Source organism: Thunnus thynnus, chromosome 21 (assembly GCF_963924715.1).
Source record: "Thunnus thynnus chromosome 21, fThuThy2.1, whole genome shotgun sequence".
NCBI lineage: Eukaryota > Metazoa > Chordata > Actinopteri > Scombriformes > Scombridae > Thunnus > Thunnus thynnus.
In genome coordinates, this window is record NC_089537.1 from 3,694,657 (window position 1) to 3,709,503 (window position 14,847).

Sequence of the window (14,847 nt, forward strand, 5' to 3'; positions counted from 1 at the left end):
GCTCTGAGGTCAACTGGTCTTCAAGACCTCCAGGCTCAGAACATCCAGAGTCTGGCAGATTCTTATGTGCTGCAGCAGCCTGACATCACTTATTACACATTCAGTATACAGAACAGTACACAACAACAACCAACCCTTGTTGTCTGTATGTAACTAGTCCCATTAACATTGTACATATACAAACACTGTATGATATATAATGTATGTATAGTGTGTATGTGTACAAGACAATAAAAACTAAAGTCTGACATTACATGAAGAGACAGAAGCAACTGTGGCAACTTCTCCGAGATGCCCTTTTGTCATTTTTTTGAAGCAAAAATGCCAAAAATGTGTCTGGTAGCAGCTTCTCAAATGTGAATATGTGATAGTTTTCCAGCAAAACTCAACATCTTTGTGTTTTCGACTGTTGGTCAGACAAAACAAGTCATCTGAATATGTTAATTTAGACTTCAGGGAGTCATTTTTTGCATTTTTCAATATTTTCTGACATTTTATACACTGAACAATCAATCGATTATTAAAGAAAATAACTGTCAGACCTATTAATAATGAAAATAATAGATGTTTGCAGCCTACAATGGAATAACACTACTCTGCTGTCAGTTTTCTTCGTGAAGTTTGATAAAACAACTTTACGACAAATAAGCTCAACCTGCATGTAGACTGAGCTCCTCAGACAGGAACAGTCAGCATGTCCTTTTAAATCGCCTCTGGTAACACATTTCTTTCAAAAGGATTTTGAATAATCTCTTTGAAATATTATTATTATATTATATTATATTTTGCCTCTGAAAACATATTTAACCTTGTTCCCTCAGTTTTGGAAAATGTGTTTGCATGTTGTTTTTTGCATTTTCATTTTGTCCTTGTAAAGCACTTTGTAATCTCTGGTTTTGATAAGTTCGATATAAATAAACATTATCATTAGTATAATTACGATAATTATTATCATGTAAACTAAAAATATTAAAGTCGCCAAACTATATTTTACAGAGTCCCAGAAGGACCTGTCAGAGCTCAGAGTGAACTTCAGTGGCTCAAATTTCAAACAAATTTGCGATTAATTAAATTATGTGGAGTCAGTTGATAAGGAGAAAACCTTTAGTGTGTGTCACAAAGTATGGAACAATAGAAAAAGTCAGAATTCAGTAAATCATCACGCTTGTGTTTATTTTGTTTAATTTAATTTATTTCAGTAAAAAATTATTTATTTGTTTTATTTATAGCGCTGCCATCTGACATAACTCAACATATATGACTGCAAACGGCACTGACCCATATCATGTTAACATCACGTCATCGCTCCAGCTGTGACGTAAGGCCGCCGCTGGGGCTGGCTTGTGCCTGGCACGTGCGCTGCAACACGAGCCCAGGGGCCGCGCCAAATGCAGCCACGTGAGGGGGGGAGAGGGGCGGTCACAACGGCTAAAAAAAGCAAAGTGGCGCTAACACACCTTGGTATTAAAAATAGAAGCGATACAAACATCAGTAAAGATATTTTTAACCGCAAATTTCAAGTCAACGCGTTATTAATATTCCTCCGCCGGGCTTCTACCTGGTTGCTAGGCGACGCATCAGCGTGAGTGGCGTTTCAGGCGTATTAATATGTAAATTAGCCAACTGTGATGCGGTCACACTAACGATGAGGCTGAATCATTAATATTAATTTATTCTCCATTAGTAAATCACTGGTTCTGAAAGAGATGAAATACACTTACAGCCACGTTAGAACAATTAATAATATTAATTTTTTTTATGACATATTGCTTTTATGTTTCTCGGTTGTGGGGAAAATAGATCCAACCGTTGATTGTGTTTCGTCACTAACTGAACCTTTAAATATAGCTGCAATATTGGCAGTTAATGTCACAGAAAAGCACAACTTGTCATATGGATGCGCTCCCCTCCCCTCTCTGTCTCAGCATAGCTCACCGCTCCTAGCATCATGTTTTCCTCCGTCTTTCCCTGAGTCATTGCGGTCTCTCGGGATTTTCAGTCCGTTTCGGCGGTTTTCAGCCTCTGCGGGATCCTGTCAGGTCCCTACCGGTGGAAAAAAGAAAAAAAACCTCGACGACCGTTGAGATGACTGAAGTGGCTCCGAGCTTTCCTGACATGACAGGTGAGGGAAAATATGCTTTCACGTATAAATTTATGTTATTCCCAATACATGTATAGGAATAGAAAAGGGCGGTTAACAGTTACTGTACGTGCTCACTGATTCAGACACATGATTTATAGCCCAGAACATGGACAAGCCCCAGTTTATCAATGACTTATTGATTAAAAAGCATGAATTTCCCTTTAAAAAATCCTGTTTAGGTTGCAATCTTCTGTTTAAGACTTCTTTGTGTCAGGCTATGCTTTGTACTTGATGTTTATTTTAAAGATTAATGCCAATATAAAATGGTTAAAGGTTGGTTTATCCTGCATCTGGAGATATATTTTCCATCAATGGAGATTATTAGGCTCTGAATATAAGTGCATCCTAGGTTTTCTGCATATTTTTTTTTTTGCATGTTGGTCTTGATATCAAGAGATTACACATACTTGTAATTTACATATGTAGCCTAATGAAGAACATATTGCAGTGCACTGTGGAATATATCTATCTATCTATCTGTCTATATATATATATATATATATATATATATATATGCAGAATATATTAGAAGAATATACTCATTATTGCTGAATTTCATATTGCATCTGAGTAACATGAGAATAGGTGATGTTTCTATATTGCAAAATACATGTAGAGAGTACTTTTATAGATCCTGATGCTCTTTTTTAATATGCTGCATTGTATGTTTCCCTCTATTAAGGCTGCAGGACGTATGCAGCTGTCTTTCCTACATCAACCATGTTCTTTCGTTAATGCAGCAGCTTGTATGTGTGATCATACTGTACTGTATGTCACACATGCATCGACTGAAAGAAGCTATTGTCGTTTTTTAAAATGTGATTCAGACGATTTTTCTGCATGTGATGTCATCTTGAGCGCAGATTAAGCCGGAGTGGAGCCATTGGGACACTTCAGCTTAGCATGTATTTGCATATGTAATGACTGGAAGTGTGTGTTCAGAGCATGTTTTCAGCTGTCACATGTGTATGTCAATATGTAAATGTCCGCTGGCAGCTTTCATGTCAGTTTGACGGATTGAGAAATAAAAACATGAGAGGGCTGAGGGTTACACTCGAGGGGTCTTGCACTGACAGCTCGCACTGACACCTAACCCCAAAGGTGATACAGTGATTGACAGGAGATTTATTGCATTTGGAAGCCATGTTCAATATGTGTGATTGCTAGTTTTGGAGTCTATTCTACATTTATGAATGCAACCACTCCAGCTTTATGCTTTTTTTTTTTGCAGTGTTTGCATCTTGACCAGTGTAGCATAAATCATGTCTTGACTGTTCTCCCCCAAAATCACAGCCCTGGCACCTCCTCCTGCGCCGCTGCTCACCAGTAGGAATGCGTCTCCTGCTCGATCACCATCCAATCACAGGAGCCCTCCAGGTAAACTTCTAATCACAATAAAATACTTTGATGTGCTGCTACTATCTCTGTAATCCAGGGCAGAAAAAAATGGTAATTTAACAGCATCACTATGAGTTCAAACTATCTACAAAGTGGAAATTCTGCAAGTACACAGTGTTTAAATTACACCTCAGATAATCCAGTCTAATATTTATGATTTGCAGGTGTCTCGTCTAGTCTTGAGAGAAATAATATTTCACTCAGCTTTATTATTTCAGTTTTTTTGTATGTTTGTTTGTTTTTTCCGTTATAAATGATTTTTAACTGGAAGGATCTACTGTTGTCTTGTATATTAGCCTGAACACTTGTTTCCACGGTATACGACAATTTACACTTTCTTATATGGAATAACTCTTAAAGATGTAAAGGTTAAAAAAATCATGAATACTTTTATTAATCTTATTTCCTTCTAACCATTTTTTGTAGAGAGCTAGCATACTGATAACTTGTTAACATCAATATTAATTTTTTTTTTCCAATTTCTTCTCAAGACTTAGATTAATTGATTATATGTAAGAGGGGAGCAGATAGTTCAGTATGTTTTAGTTATCTGACACCAAATTCACATAAAATCCTTACAAACAGACACACACATAAAACAATACGACACAATAGAAAAGCAGCCAAGAATTTAAAACATATGTTCAACCTTACAACCTGCCGGCAGTTGAACTCGTCTCTTAATTTTTCCTTCATGTGTGTCGAGGTTCCCTGCGGACGGACCGGCAGCATTTAGCTAAAGAGCGGCGCGAGGACAGAGAGAAGACACACGGTATGAGTAACTGTCCAGCTGGTGCAGCTCTATGTGGGCTGTGCTGTTCATCTGTCACTGGCACACACACACACACACACACACACACACACACAAGCTGTGGGTGCAGTGTGTGGGCTCGTGTTGAAAGTATTCACATGTTTAAAGCTTTTATGAGATACGTTTATTCATATTGACAGATAGTTAACCATAAAAATAAAAGGAGTTTACAGAATCAAGGGGTGAATGATAATAAACACCTAAATAGAAAAATATAGATAAAAGAAATCAAGAAAAGAAAGGATTTCTGGACTATTTAAGGTATTTGGGGAGAATAGGAGTGAGGTTCTATAGGCTGATCTAACTAAAGCTGACAAGTATTTATATATACACTTAGAAATACATCTTTTATAAGTCTTACATTTAAATATTTACTTGGTAAGAAAACAGTAAATGGTAGAGAGTGTTGTACAGAACAAGACAAACTTGTAATTTGGGGTCTGTAATATAATGGATTTGACTTCATTAGACTTAGTATCAGCAATAAATGTACTCAAGTATTCAAAGTAAAAGTACTTGTTGTGAGGAAGAATAGAGTTTAGTTCCACTATCTGGTGAAACCTCTGTATGCCCAGTTTTCTGATTTTGATTCTGAAGCAAGAAAAGGACCAAAGACAGAGAAGTGGAGGTCAAAGAGGAAAGAAAGGACAAATGAAGCAAACAAAGAAGAAAAGAAAGCCAGAGATGTCTCTGAGTTTCTCTAAAAGTAACGTCATCAAGCTGTTTTTCAGAGTTCCTAAAAAGACATTGTGAATAGACAGGAATGACTTATAACCAGCTACAACCAGTAACACCAGTAACTCAATAACATTTATGGGAATTTAATGGGTTTAATTTCAATTTGATTCAAAATACTTGATTCATCCCTCAAGAGGAAATTTGAAGCAAACAAGTAAACATGTACAATTCATTTACACACATGAAAACAATCTGAAACATACAAATATGACAATAGAGAGCTGAAACACAAGGATTAATGTCTGGTCTGTAGCTGATCAATAATATCAACACCACAAAGGCACATATGAATCAAAAGTGTCAAAAGTACAAGTGTATTTATCAGTCTATGCACAAAGTAAACTGACAACTTCTACTGTTGCTGTTCAAGTGTAAAGAGACATATTGGACATATTGGTTTGACTAAATATTTTCAGCTCTTAGTCAAAGAACTAAATTAAAGGGATTTAATATTCTTTGCCAGGATGAGCCTCCTGGCAGTGTAGAGACAACCTTTAAAAACATGTAGACCAGAATGTAGAGAGTTACATGAATTCTGTTATCGGGATGTGATTGTTTTAAATACTCTGAATTTTACAGAGTTTGGTTGGCAGGTCTAATAGATTCTCAGGTGTATGGGGTCAAGTATACCTGGCTACAGACCTGCATACAAGACCCATATTTATTCCATGAACGTAAGATCTGAATATACAAGATAACTGGGGCTGCAACTAACGATTATTTTCATTATCAATTAATCATTTTGTCTATAAATGTTAGAAAATAATGAAAAAGCTTGTAGAAATTTCACGCAGCTCAAGATGACATCTCGTTTTGTCTGACCAAAAGTCCAAAACCCGATATTTAGTTTACAATATGGAAATTATATATGTATTAAATATGTAAATGTATGACTAACATATAATATATATAAAACTTCAGAAAATGGTAAAATGTTTTACCCAAAGATATTTAGTTTACTATAATGTAATGAAAGGAAAAGCATCAAATCTTCACATTTGAGAAGCAAATTTTCAGCTAACCCTAACTCTAACTCTAACCCTAACTCTAACCCCTAACCCTAACTCTAACCCCTAACCCCAACCCCTAACCCTAACCCTAACCCCTATCCCTAACCCCAACCCCTAACCCTAACTCTAACCCCTAACCCTAACTCTAACCCCTAACCCCAACCCCTAACCCTAACCCTAACCCCTATCCCTAACCCCAACCCCTAACCCTAACTCTAACCCCTAACTCTAACCCCTAACCCTAACTCTAACCCCTAACCCTAATTCTAACCCCTAACCCTAACTCTAACCCCTAACTCTAACCCCTAACCCTAACTCTTTGACACTAATTTTCTGTCAATCGACTAATCAATTAATCTACTAATTATGGCAGCTCTAAAGATAACTAGTTCCAGCTGTCTGACAACTGTAGAGGAGAAAAAAGTACAATATTATGTAACGTAAGAGAAGAAGAAACTCTCCCAAAACAGAAATACTCCAATAAAGTACCAGCAGCTCAAAAGTTACTGAAGAACTTAATTGTGTTTAGTTACATCTCGTCTGTACTTGTGTGTGCAGAGCTGGAGGTGGTGCTGCGGGATAAGGAGCGACGTGCTCAGCAGCAGCTGGAGCGCTGCAGCGAGGAGCGAGGGAGGAAGATGGAGGAGCAGAGGAAGAAGGAGAAGCGACGCAGGTCGGCGGCTGAGGAGAAGAGACGTCTGCAGCAAGAAGCAGAGAAGGTCAGAGGTCACGGCACGCTAAAATTCACCTCGAATCATCTTCAATCATCTATATTTTTACTCCTGCTGAGACGCTTTTTAGTTGTCGGTTTGGATTCTTAGGACATTAATTGCAACTAGACTGACATGAATACAGTACAAAATTAAAATCTGATTTATAGCAGGCAGCATCTGATCAAAGAAGAAGCAAACTAAAAGTCTGACAAAGCAGTCGTTGTCAACTTCTGGTACTTTGCAGTTTTCACTTCATGTTGCTACGGACAGAATTAGATCAGTACTAAAAAAAAGTATTGAAATGTGATACTCACCTACTTTGTTAAATCTCCCAAATCCAATTCCACTAAAATGGTAAATGGACTACATTTAATGGACTGCCTTTCTAGTCTTCTGACCACTCAGAGTGCTTTACGCTACATGCCAACATTCACACACACTGATGGTGCAGCCTTCAGGAGCAACTTCAGCATCTTTCCCAAGAACACTTTGATATGTGGACTGGAGGAGCGGGGGATCGAACCGCCGATCTTCTGATTAGTGGACAACCCGCTCTACCTCCTGAGCCATTGTTGCATCGCATTAAAACCCTCACAAATACATCCCCAACTTGTTTTATTAGTTTTTAATAACATAATAAATTACACATACATCAATGAATCAACTACAGCCTCTTCAATTCATATTTATGTGTCCCCTCCTTCATCTCACCTCCCCATCCTTGAACTGTGAATCCCTTTGTGTCTTTCTTGTTGTCGTGCGTAAACTTAAACCAATAAATATAACTTTTGTGTGAAGAAAAGCATCTTTTTCACCAGTGATCACTTCCCCCTCGATCCCTTTTTCTCTCTCCGAGCTCTTTGCCGCTCGGTTTATTGACTCCACCCGTTAATGGAGTCAGTGTATTTCCAGCTGTTGTTAGGCTGAACCAGAGTTTAATAGAATAGCAAGTAATTAAAGCAGAAGCTCTAATGACTTTCTGTCAGCTGACCAATTGTGTGCATTCAACTGAAACATGAAAAGTTCGGCTGGTTTTCTCCATTTGACTTAAAGCTGCAGTGCATCAAGTCTGGATTTATTTTCCCCCCAGCTGAAGGTCATCTAAATCCTGTACAAGTCATTCTGAAGGTTATTGTGTTCTTGTCAGAGCCAATTAGATGAGACAGCAGTGATTCACAATACAGTGGTATGAAAAAGTTTAGGCACCCCCGACAATTTCCATTATTTTCATTTATAAATCATTGAGTGTTTGGATCAGCAATTTCATTTTGATCAATCAAATAACTGATGGACACGGCATTATGTCAGTAGTGAAATGAGGTTTATTGGATTAAGAGAAAATGTGCAATATGCATCAAAACAAAATTAGACAGGTGCATAAAATTGGGCACTCCAACAGAAAAATCACATCAATATTTAGTCAAGCCTCCTTTTGCAAAAATAACAGCCTCTAGACGCTTCCTATAGCCTCTAATGAGTGTCTGAAGGTATTTTGGACCATTCCTCCTTACAAAACATCCCCAGTTCACTTAGGTTTGATGGTTGCTGAGCATGGACAGCGCACTTTTTCATCCCACAGATTTTCAATGATATTCAGGTCTGGGGACTGGGATGGCCGTGACAGAACATTGTACTTGTTCCTCTGCATGAATGCCTGAGTAGATTTTGAGCAGTGTTTTGGGTCGTTGTCTTGTTGAAATATCCAGCACCGGCGTAACTTCAACTTTGTGACTTACTCTTGAACATTATTCTCAAGAATCTGCTGATATTGAGTGGAATCCATGCGACCCTCAACTTTAACAAGATTCCCAGTACCGGCACTGGCCACACAGCCCCACAGCATGTTGGAACCTCCACCAAATTATACTGTGTTCAGCAAGTGTTTCTCTTGGAATGCTGTGTTCTTTCACCGCCATGCATAACGCCCCTTGTTATGACCAAATAACTCAAGCTTTGTTTCATCAGTCCACAGGACCTTATTCCAAAATGAAGCTGGCTTGTCCAAATGTGCTTTTGCATACCTCAAGTGACTCTGTTTGTGGTGTGTGTGCAGAAAAGGCTTCTTCCGCATCACTCTCCCATACAGCTTCTCCCTGTGCAAAGTGCGCTGAATTGTTGAACGATGCACAGTGACACCATCTGCAGCAAGATGATGTTGTAGGTCTTTGGAGGTGGTCTGTGGGTTGTCTTTGACCATTCTCACCATCCTTCGCCTTTGCCTCTCTGATATTTTTCTTGGTCTGCCACTTCTGGCCTTAACAAGAACCGTGCCTGTGGTCTTCCATTTCCTCATTATGTTCCTCACAGTGGAAACTGACAGCTGAAATCTCTGAGAAAGCTTTTTGTAGCCTTCCCCTAAACTATAATGTTGAACAATCTTTGTTTTTAGGTCATTTGAGAGTTGTTTTGAGGCCCCATGTTGCCACTCTTTAGAGGAGAGTCAAAGAGAAGAACAACTTGCAATTGGCCACCTTAAATACCTTTTCTCATGATTTGCACAACACAATGACAAGGGTGCCCAAATTTTTGCACAGTCTATTTTTCAACGTCTGATTTAATTTCATACAACTTAATATTGCTACACTAAAAATCTTTGTCTGGAAAATACCCCAGTACTCAGCTTTAATTAGAAAGTGAATGGCATGCCAATGTGATCATTTTCTGTGAAGACAGAGTAAATTATTATGCAGCCTCAGAGGGGTGCCTGAACTTTTTCATACCACTGTATGATGCAAAAGGAAGTTATATAGAAATGAACAAAGTTTAGCTCACAGCTGACACCACTACCTCGGCTTTACGGAGCTTTATAGTGAGTTTCAGCTCATTGTTTATCTGTCCGGCTGAAACTTTACTGTTCTGGTTCACTCTCAGTGCTCTCATAGTGTCGTTTTCAAAGAAAAAGCTGTAAAAAGCCACTTTACACTACCTGCTCAGCACCAAACAGACACAGTTAGCTGTAGACTAGCTGGTGAACATAATGGAGCATTTAGCAGCTAAAGAGCCTAGAACTAAACTAGAGTTAATATTGGACTAATATTCACCAGGTGGACAGAAACACGACTCCACATGAATGATAATGTTGCTCTGTAACTGCTGGATGTCGAAATAAACTGTCTGCAAAAGACATATCAACTTAAAAGGTGATGACATGTCAGTGTTGTGTTCACTACTTGTTTCTGCTGCCCTCAAGGGGCCAAAAATCTGTTACTGCAGGTTTAAGCATTTGTGGAGAAAAATGTAGTAACACATTGCTATTTGTGAACAGACTTGTACGTTGAACTTGTGAAATTCTTTGGCTGCCCATCTGCAATTATTCAAAAAATTACAGAAGTAGATGCAGCAGAGAGAAATCAGAGCGAGGAGGAGAGAGAGCAGCATATGCTACTCCCTTATTACCAGCTCTGAAGTGCTGCTGAGCAACATCCTGTCTTTACAGCAGCAGGATCTGCTCATATTCACTTGTTTTTTGTCAGGAAGTAGCCTTTAAATTTAAAAATAAGACTCATCACTTTGTTCTCTGTGAGTCATGAGTGGGCACCGCTTTGCTGAAAACAATTGACTCATCATTTTTTTTAGCATCCGACATAAATTACCTGCAGCGTTATCTGCAATAACCCTTTCATGTCGACCTAGAATATAAATCATAAGAACCCGTTGAAACGCTGAGCAGCACGTGAAGGGTTAACGAGCTCCAAGTCAGTGACAGTCTGGTCCACAGAGGGGAGGGAGGGGTCACTGTCTATATTGATTTAAAAGCTGTGTTTGCATGCTAACAGCCCCCCCCCCCCTCCTGTCCACACACTCATATACATACATTTAATGACATAATGATCCGTCGGTCTCACGGGGCGATGACATCATCGGCAGCGTATCATGTGCCGTTTACTGGAACAGACAGTCGATGCTCGCAGCGCTGTGACAAGCACATATTTCACCTCTGAAAAGGAAACAGAAATCTACACAATCAATATCAGAACAGGAGGTTTTCATAAAGAATTCATTTAGGATTTCAGTCTTTATTGTGAGCATTTACTGTAGTAAAGGTTAATGTTCGTTGCTTTCTTATAAAACTGTTTAAGTCAGAATTCTTTGTTCTTAGTCACAAATTAATCACAAAGCTCAAGCTGACATCTTCAAATGTTTTATTTTGTCTGATCAACAGTCCAAAAATATTCATTTTATTCTTCTATTCACGATAGAAAACAGAGAAAAGCAGCAAATCCTCACATTGGAGAAGTTTTGGCATGTTGCTTGATAAATGACTTAAAACAATTACTCTGTTATCAAAATTGATTGTGATCAAACTAATAAATTGATGGGCTAATAGTTTCCAGTTGCAGAGACAGCGTGGACGTTATAGTTATTATACTGTACTGTACTATATGTCGCACCACCAGGAGTGTGGGTTTATTATCATTATAGCCCCAAATAATTCAATTTTAGCACCTTTTTTTTATGCTTTCCGACTTTTTTTCTCTGCAATTTTTGAAATGAAATTCCAGTAACTGTCAGTGAAGGTTTCTTTGTTTGAAGGAGTCAGTGTTTGTTTGCTGTTCTCTTTGCTAAATTTATAGTCGGCAGTAGTTGTCAGCATCAATCAATCAAACTTTATTTGTAAAGCACCTTTTAGTGTAATTCAAAGTGCTTTACAAGCTGATAATATGACAGTACAAATGTATAATTTACAATTAAACAATTTGAGAATATGAAAAATAAAAACTAATAAAAGCAATAAAATAGAACAAAATAGAATAAGATTAAAAAGATGAAATAGATAAAAGACAGTAACAAAAGGCTGCTACTAACAATTATTTTCATTCTTTTGATTATTTTTTTGAGTAACCAATTAATCGTTATGATATCATAATCATCTATAAAACCTCAGAAAATGGTAAAAAAATGTGCATCATAATATCTTAGAGCTCAAAGTGAAATCATTAAAGATATTCTATCATGTAAGAGAAGGAAAAACAGCTGTTTCTGAACCTGGAAACACCAAATGTTTAGTAGTTTTACTTAAAAAAAATTACAACGGATCATCAAAATAGTTGCAGATTCATTTCCTGCCGATCAGATAAATGATTGACAGTTGCAGCTCTAGTTGTCCGATAGCTGATGTGCAGTGTTTGCTTTCTAGTTTTCTGTATTGTGTCACATTTTAAAGGTGTTATGCATATGTAGCGTCTCCATATGTCAGAGACATTTAACATTCTGGAAAAGTACCTCAGATGTAAATGAGCTCATTATGATTTAACTCATTTGTGATTAATGTTGTTTAATGCATGTCACTGCCCCTGATAAATAAAACAAACACCACATTAGATACAATCAACTATTCAGAATTCTCACTTTCATGCAGAAATACTGCAGGGAGTTGTGAGAGGTTCAATTAGCATCCATGATATACTTTATTATACTTATATATCACTATTCTGTGCTATATTGGTTGTGTTTGTGTTGCACAGATTCTCTTAAAATCCTGAATCAGGATGCAGTGATCGACTCTGCTGCAGTCCGCTCGTCTCTGTTCTTCTGTGATCAATATCTACAGTATACCTATATCTCTTTGCACCTCTGGAAACCTACCGTTTCACTCCCTCACCTCACATTTCTGCTGCCTCCTTATCTTCTTTTAAATCCTTCGTCTTGACTCTGAGCCACCCTCCCCCCCCTCCCTCCACCCACTCCGTCCTTCCCCCTCCTCCACCTCCTCTCTCCACCCTCCTGCAGTTTGTACGTGACTCTGCATGCACCTTCAGCAAACGCCCCCCCACAATGCTGAGGTGGGGCATTTGCCATCTTTTATATATAAAGACAGAGCAGCATATCGGTTTTATGTAGTGCAATTACTGTATATACCACAGCTGGCTGCTTACAAACACATTAATGGTTGTTGGTTTAAAAAAAAATGTTGGAAATAGAAAGCTGAGCCACATAAAAAGCAGGAAGAGAAAGACAGACAGAGTTATGTCTAATCCTAAAATACATCTTTGTTTCTCTTTTTTGACCCTGCAACAGCAAAATAATACCTGCATGTCATCATAGCTACCAATTACACATAAGGGAATAATACAATAATTAAGAAATCAGATATATTAAGCTATAAAATGTCTTGAATACATCACTAAATATACAAAATATATGTCAAAGACAAAAGTAAACATCAAAACAAGGAGTCATTCACCTCATAAAATATGCAAATTGACGTCCTGCAGAAGGTTAAACTCATATCTGTTGAGTTATTCTCAACCATTCACTCGAGTGCATGAAATCTGATTTTTATGCCACAAACTATTAATATGTAAATAAGTTTATTCACCAAAGAAAACGATGCAATTCAAACATTTGGAAAGTACACACAGTAAATATGCAAGTAAATAAAAGGTGAGACAGAATAGAGGAAATCATATTGTTTTACAAGCAAAAGGCTCAAACAGATGGAAAAATAATTGTCTATAAATCACATTTTGTTTTGTTGTTGTGAGCTGCATTTTTATTAGGGCGTCAGCTAAGGATTATTTTCATTATTGATCAATCTGCAGATTTTCAATAAGTCCATAAAGTGTTTGTTTACAAAATGCCATTTACAATTTCTCTGAGCCAATAGTGATGCCTTCATTTAACATGTTTTGTCTGACAAATTGTCCAAAACCAAAATATATTCAATTTACTGTCATATATGACAAAGAAAAAACTGAAACCAGAGAATATTTGGTGTTTTTTGCTTGAAAAATGACTAGATTGATACATTTCTTCCATTGATTGATTGACTTGAGCTCTTAAATGTATGTAAAGTATAAAAGGGGGAAAAGGACAGGAAGGTAAAGTGAAGCCAACAGAAAGAGACAGGAAATGGGAAGAAAAAAAGAGCACCAGAGATCAAACAAATGCAACCATTATCAATATCCAATCCACCCACTCAGTCTGTGTGTGTGTGTGTGTGTGTGTGTGTGTGTGTGATCATGCATGTGTGTGTATGTGGGGGTGGTGACGGGTTGCATTTTGTCCCCTCCCGTCTGACTAAAGTGCTCTCTGAGATAGACTCAGTCATTGGAGAGAGAGAGAGGGAGAGGTAGAGAGAGAGAGAGAGATCGAGGTAGAGAGAGAGAGGGAGGGTGGGGTGAATAACTGCGAGGTAGGAGAGAGAGCGAGAGAGGGACTCAGTGCTACCTAGAGGGAGCGGCAGACGGAGAGAGAGAGAGCTGCTGTATTATGTATCACTGAGTGACAGACGAGCGAGCGAGCGAGCAAGCGTTCGAGTGCCAGCAGACAGAGAAACAGACGAGTGTGAAGAGGACGGAGGGGCGAGGCCGCTGCGGTTGCATGCGGTAACCATGGCGCAGCCGTCTCCGAGCGCATCGCCGGGCATCCGTCGCCGTAGCGATGGTTCAGTGAGAGAGTGTCTTGTCTTCCCTGTTTCTGAACGGAACGAGCAGGAGAGGCTGGAGGCCCTGGTACGCCGGAGAGCAGGAGGCGCTGATAAGAGAGGAGGAGGAGGAGGAGGAGGAGGAGGAGGGGAGGCCCAGGACCACCTGGATAACAGGCCTAAACGGTGGACATGGGGAGGACCGCCTGATGGAGTGGAGGGTGAGTATGTTGATGATGGGGTGGTGGTGGTGGGGGGGGGGAGTTTGTTGATGAGGTGATGGAGAGAAAGACGGGAAATGATCATGATGATGTCAGCGGAGGGTTGGTTTGAGATGTAGAACAGGGGAGAGCGTACGGGTTGGATGCTGGATGTTGATGGGGGCTGGGAGAGGAGGAGGAGGAGGAGGAGGAGAGGTGTTTAGGGAGGAGGTCTGGAGGTCAGGGGGGGAAAAAGGATGAGGGGGGGGATGGTTGGATGGAAGGGTGGGGACAACAAAGCAGAGGAGGGCGGCGGTGGATAAAGATCAGGTGAAATGAGGATAAAGAGAGGAAGGAGAGGATGTGATGAAAAGGGCAGTGATGGAAAAGGGTGTGGAGGCTGCAATGCAGGAGCTGCTCAGCGCTTTGTCTCCAAATCTCATCAGGGTTACGAGACGCTGTGTGTGT

At 39.1% G+C, this 14,847-nt stretch overlaps 1 protein-coding gene across 4 annotated transcripts in view; it reads left to right on the forward strand.

Annotated features, from left to right (window-relative positions):
* The first annotated feature begins 1,294 nt into the window (after window positions 1-1,294).
* The window catches only part of map7d2b (MAP7 domain containing 2b), a 37,021-nt gene continuing 23,468 nt past the window's right edge, over window positions 1,295-14,847 (forward strand). For 2 of the 4 annotated variants that reach the window (XM_067578056.1, XM_067578057.1), the window contains exons 1-5: window positions 1,295-2,122; window positions 3,437-3,520; window positions 4,248-4,313; window positions 6,659-6,819; window positions 14,250-14,400. In XM_067578056.1, the coding sequence (XP_067434157.1) occupies window positions 2,086-2,122; window positions 3,437-3,520; window positions 4,248-4,313; window positions 6,659-6,819; window positions 14,250-14,400 (499 nt within the window). In that variant the 5' untranslated portion in view covers window positions 1,295-2,085. The remainder of the gene's footprint in view (window positions 2,123-3,436; window positions 3,521-4,247; window positions 4,314-6,658; window positions 6,820-14,249; window positions 14,401-14,847) is intronic. The other 2 variants (XM_067578058.1, XM_067578059.1) reach the window with 2 other exon arrangements.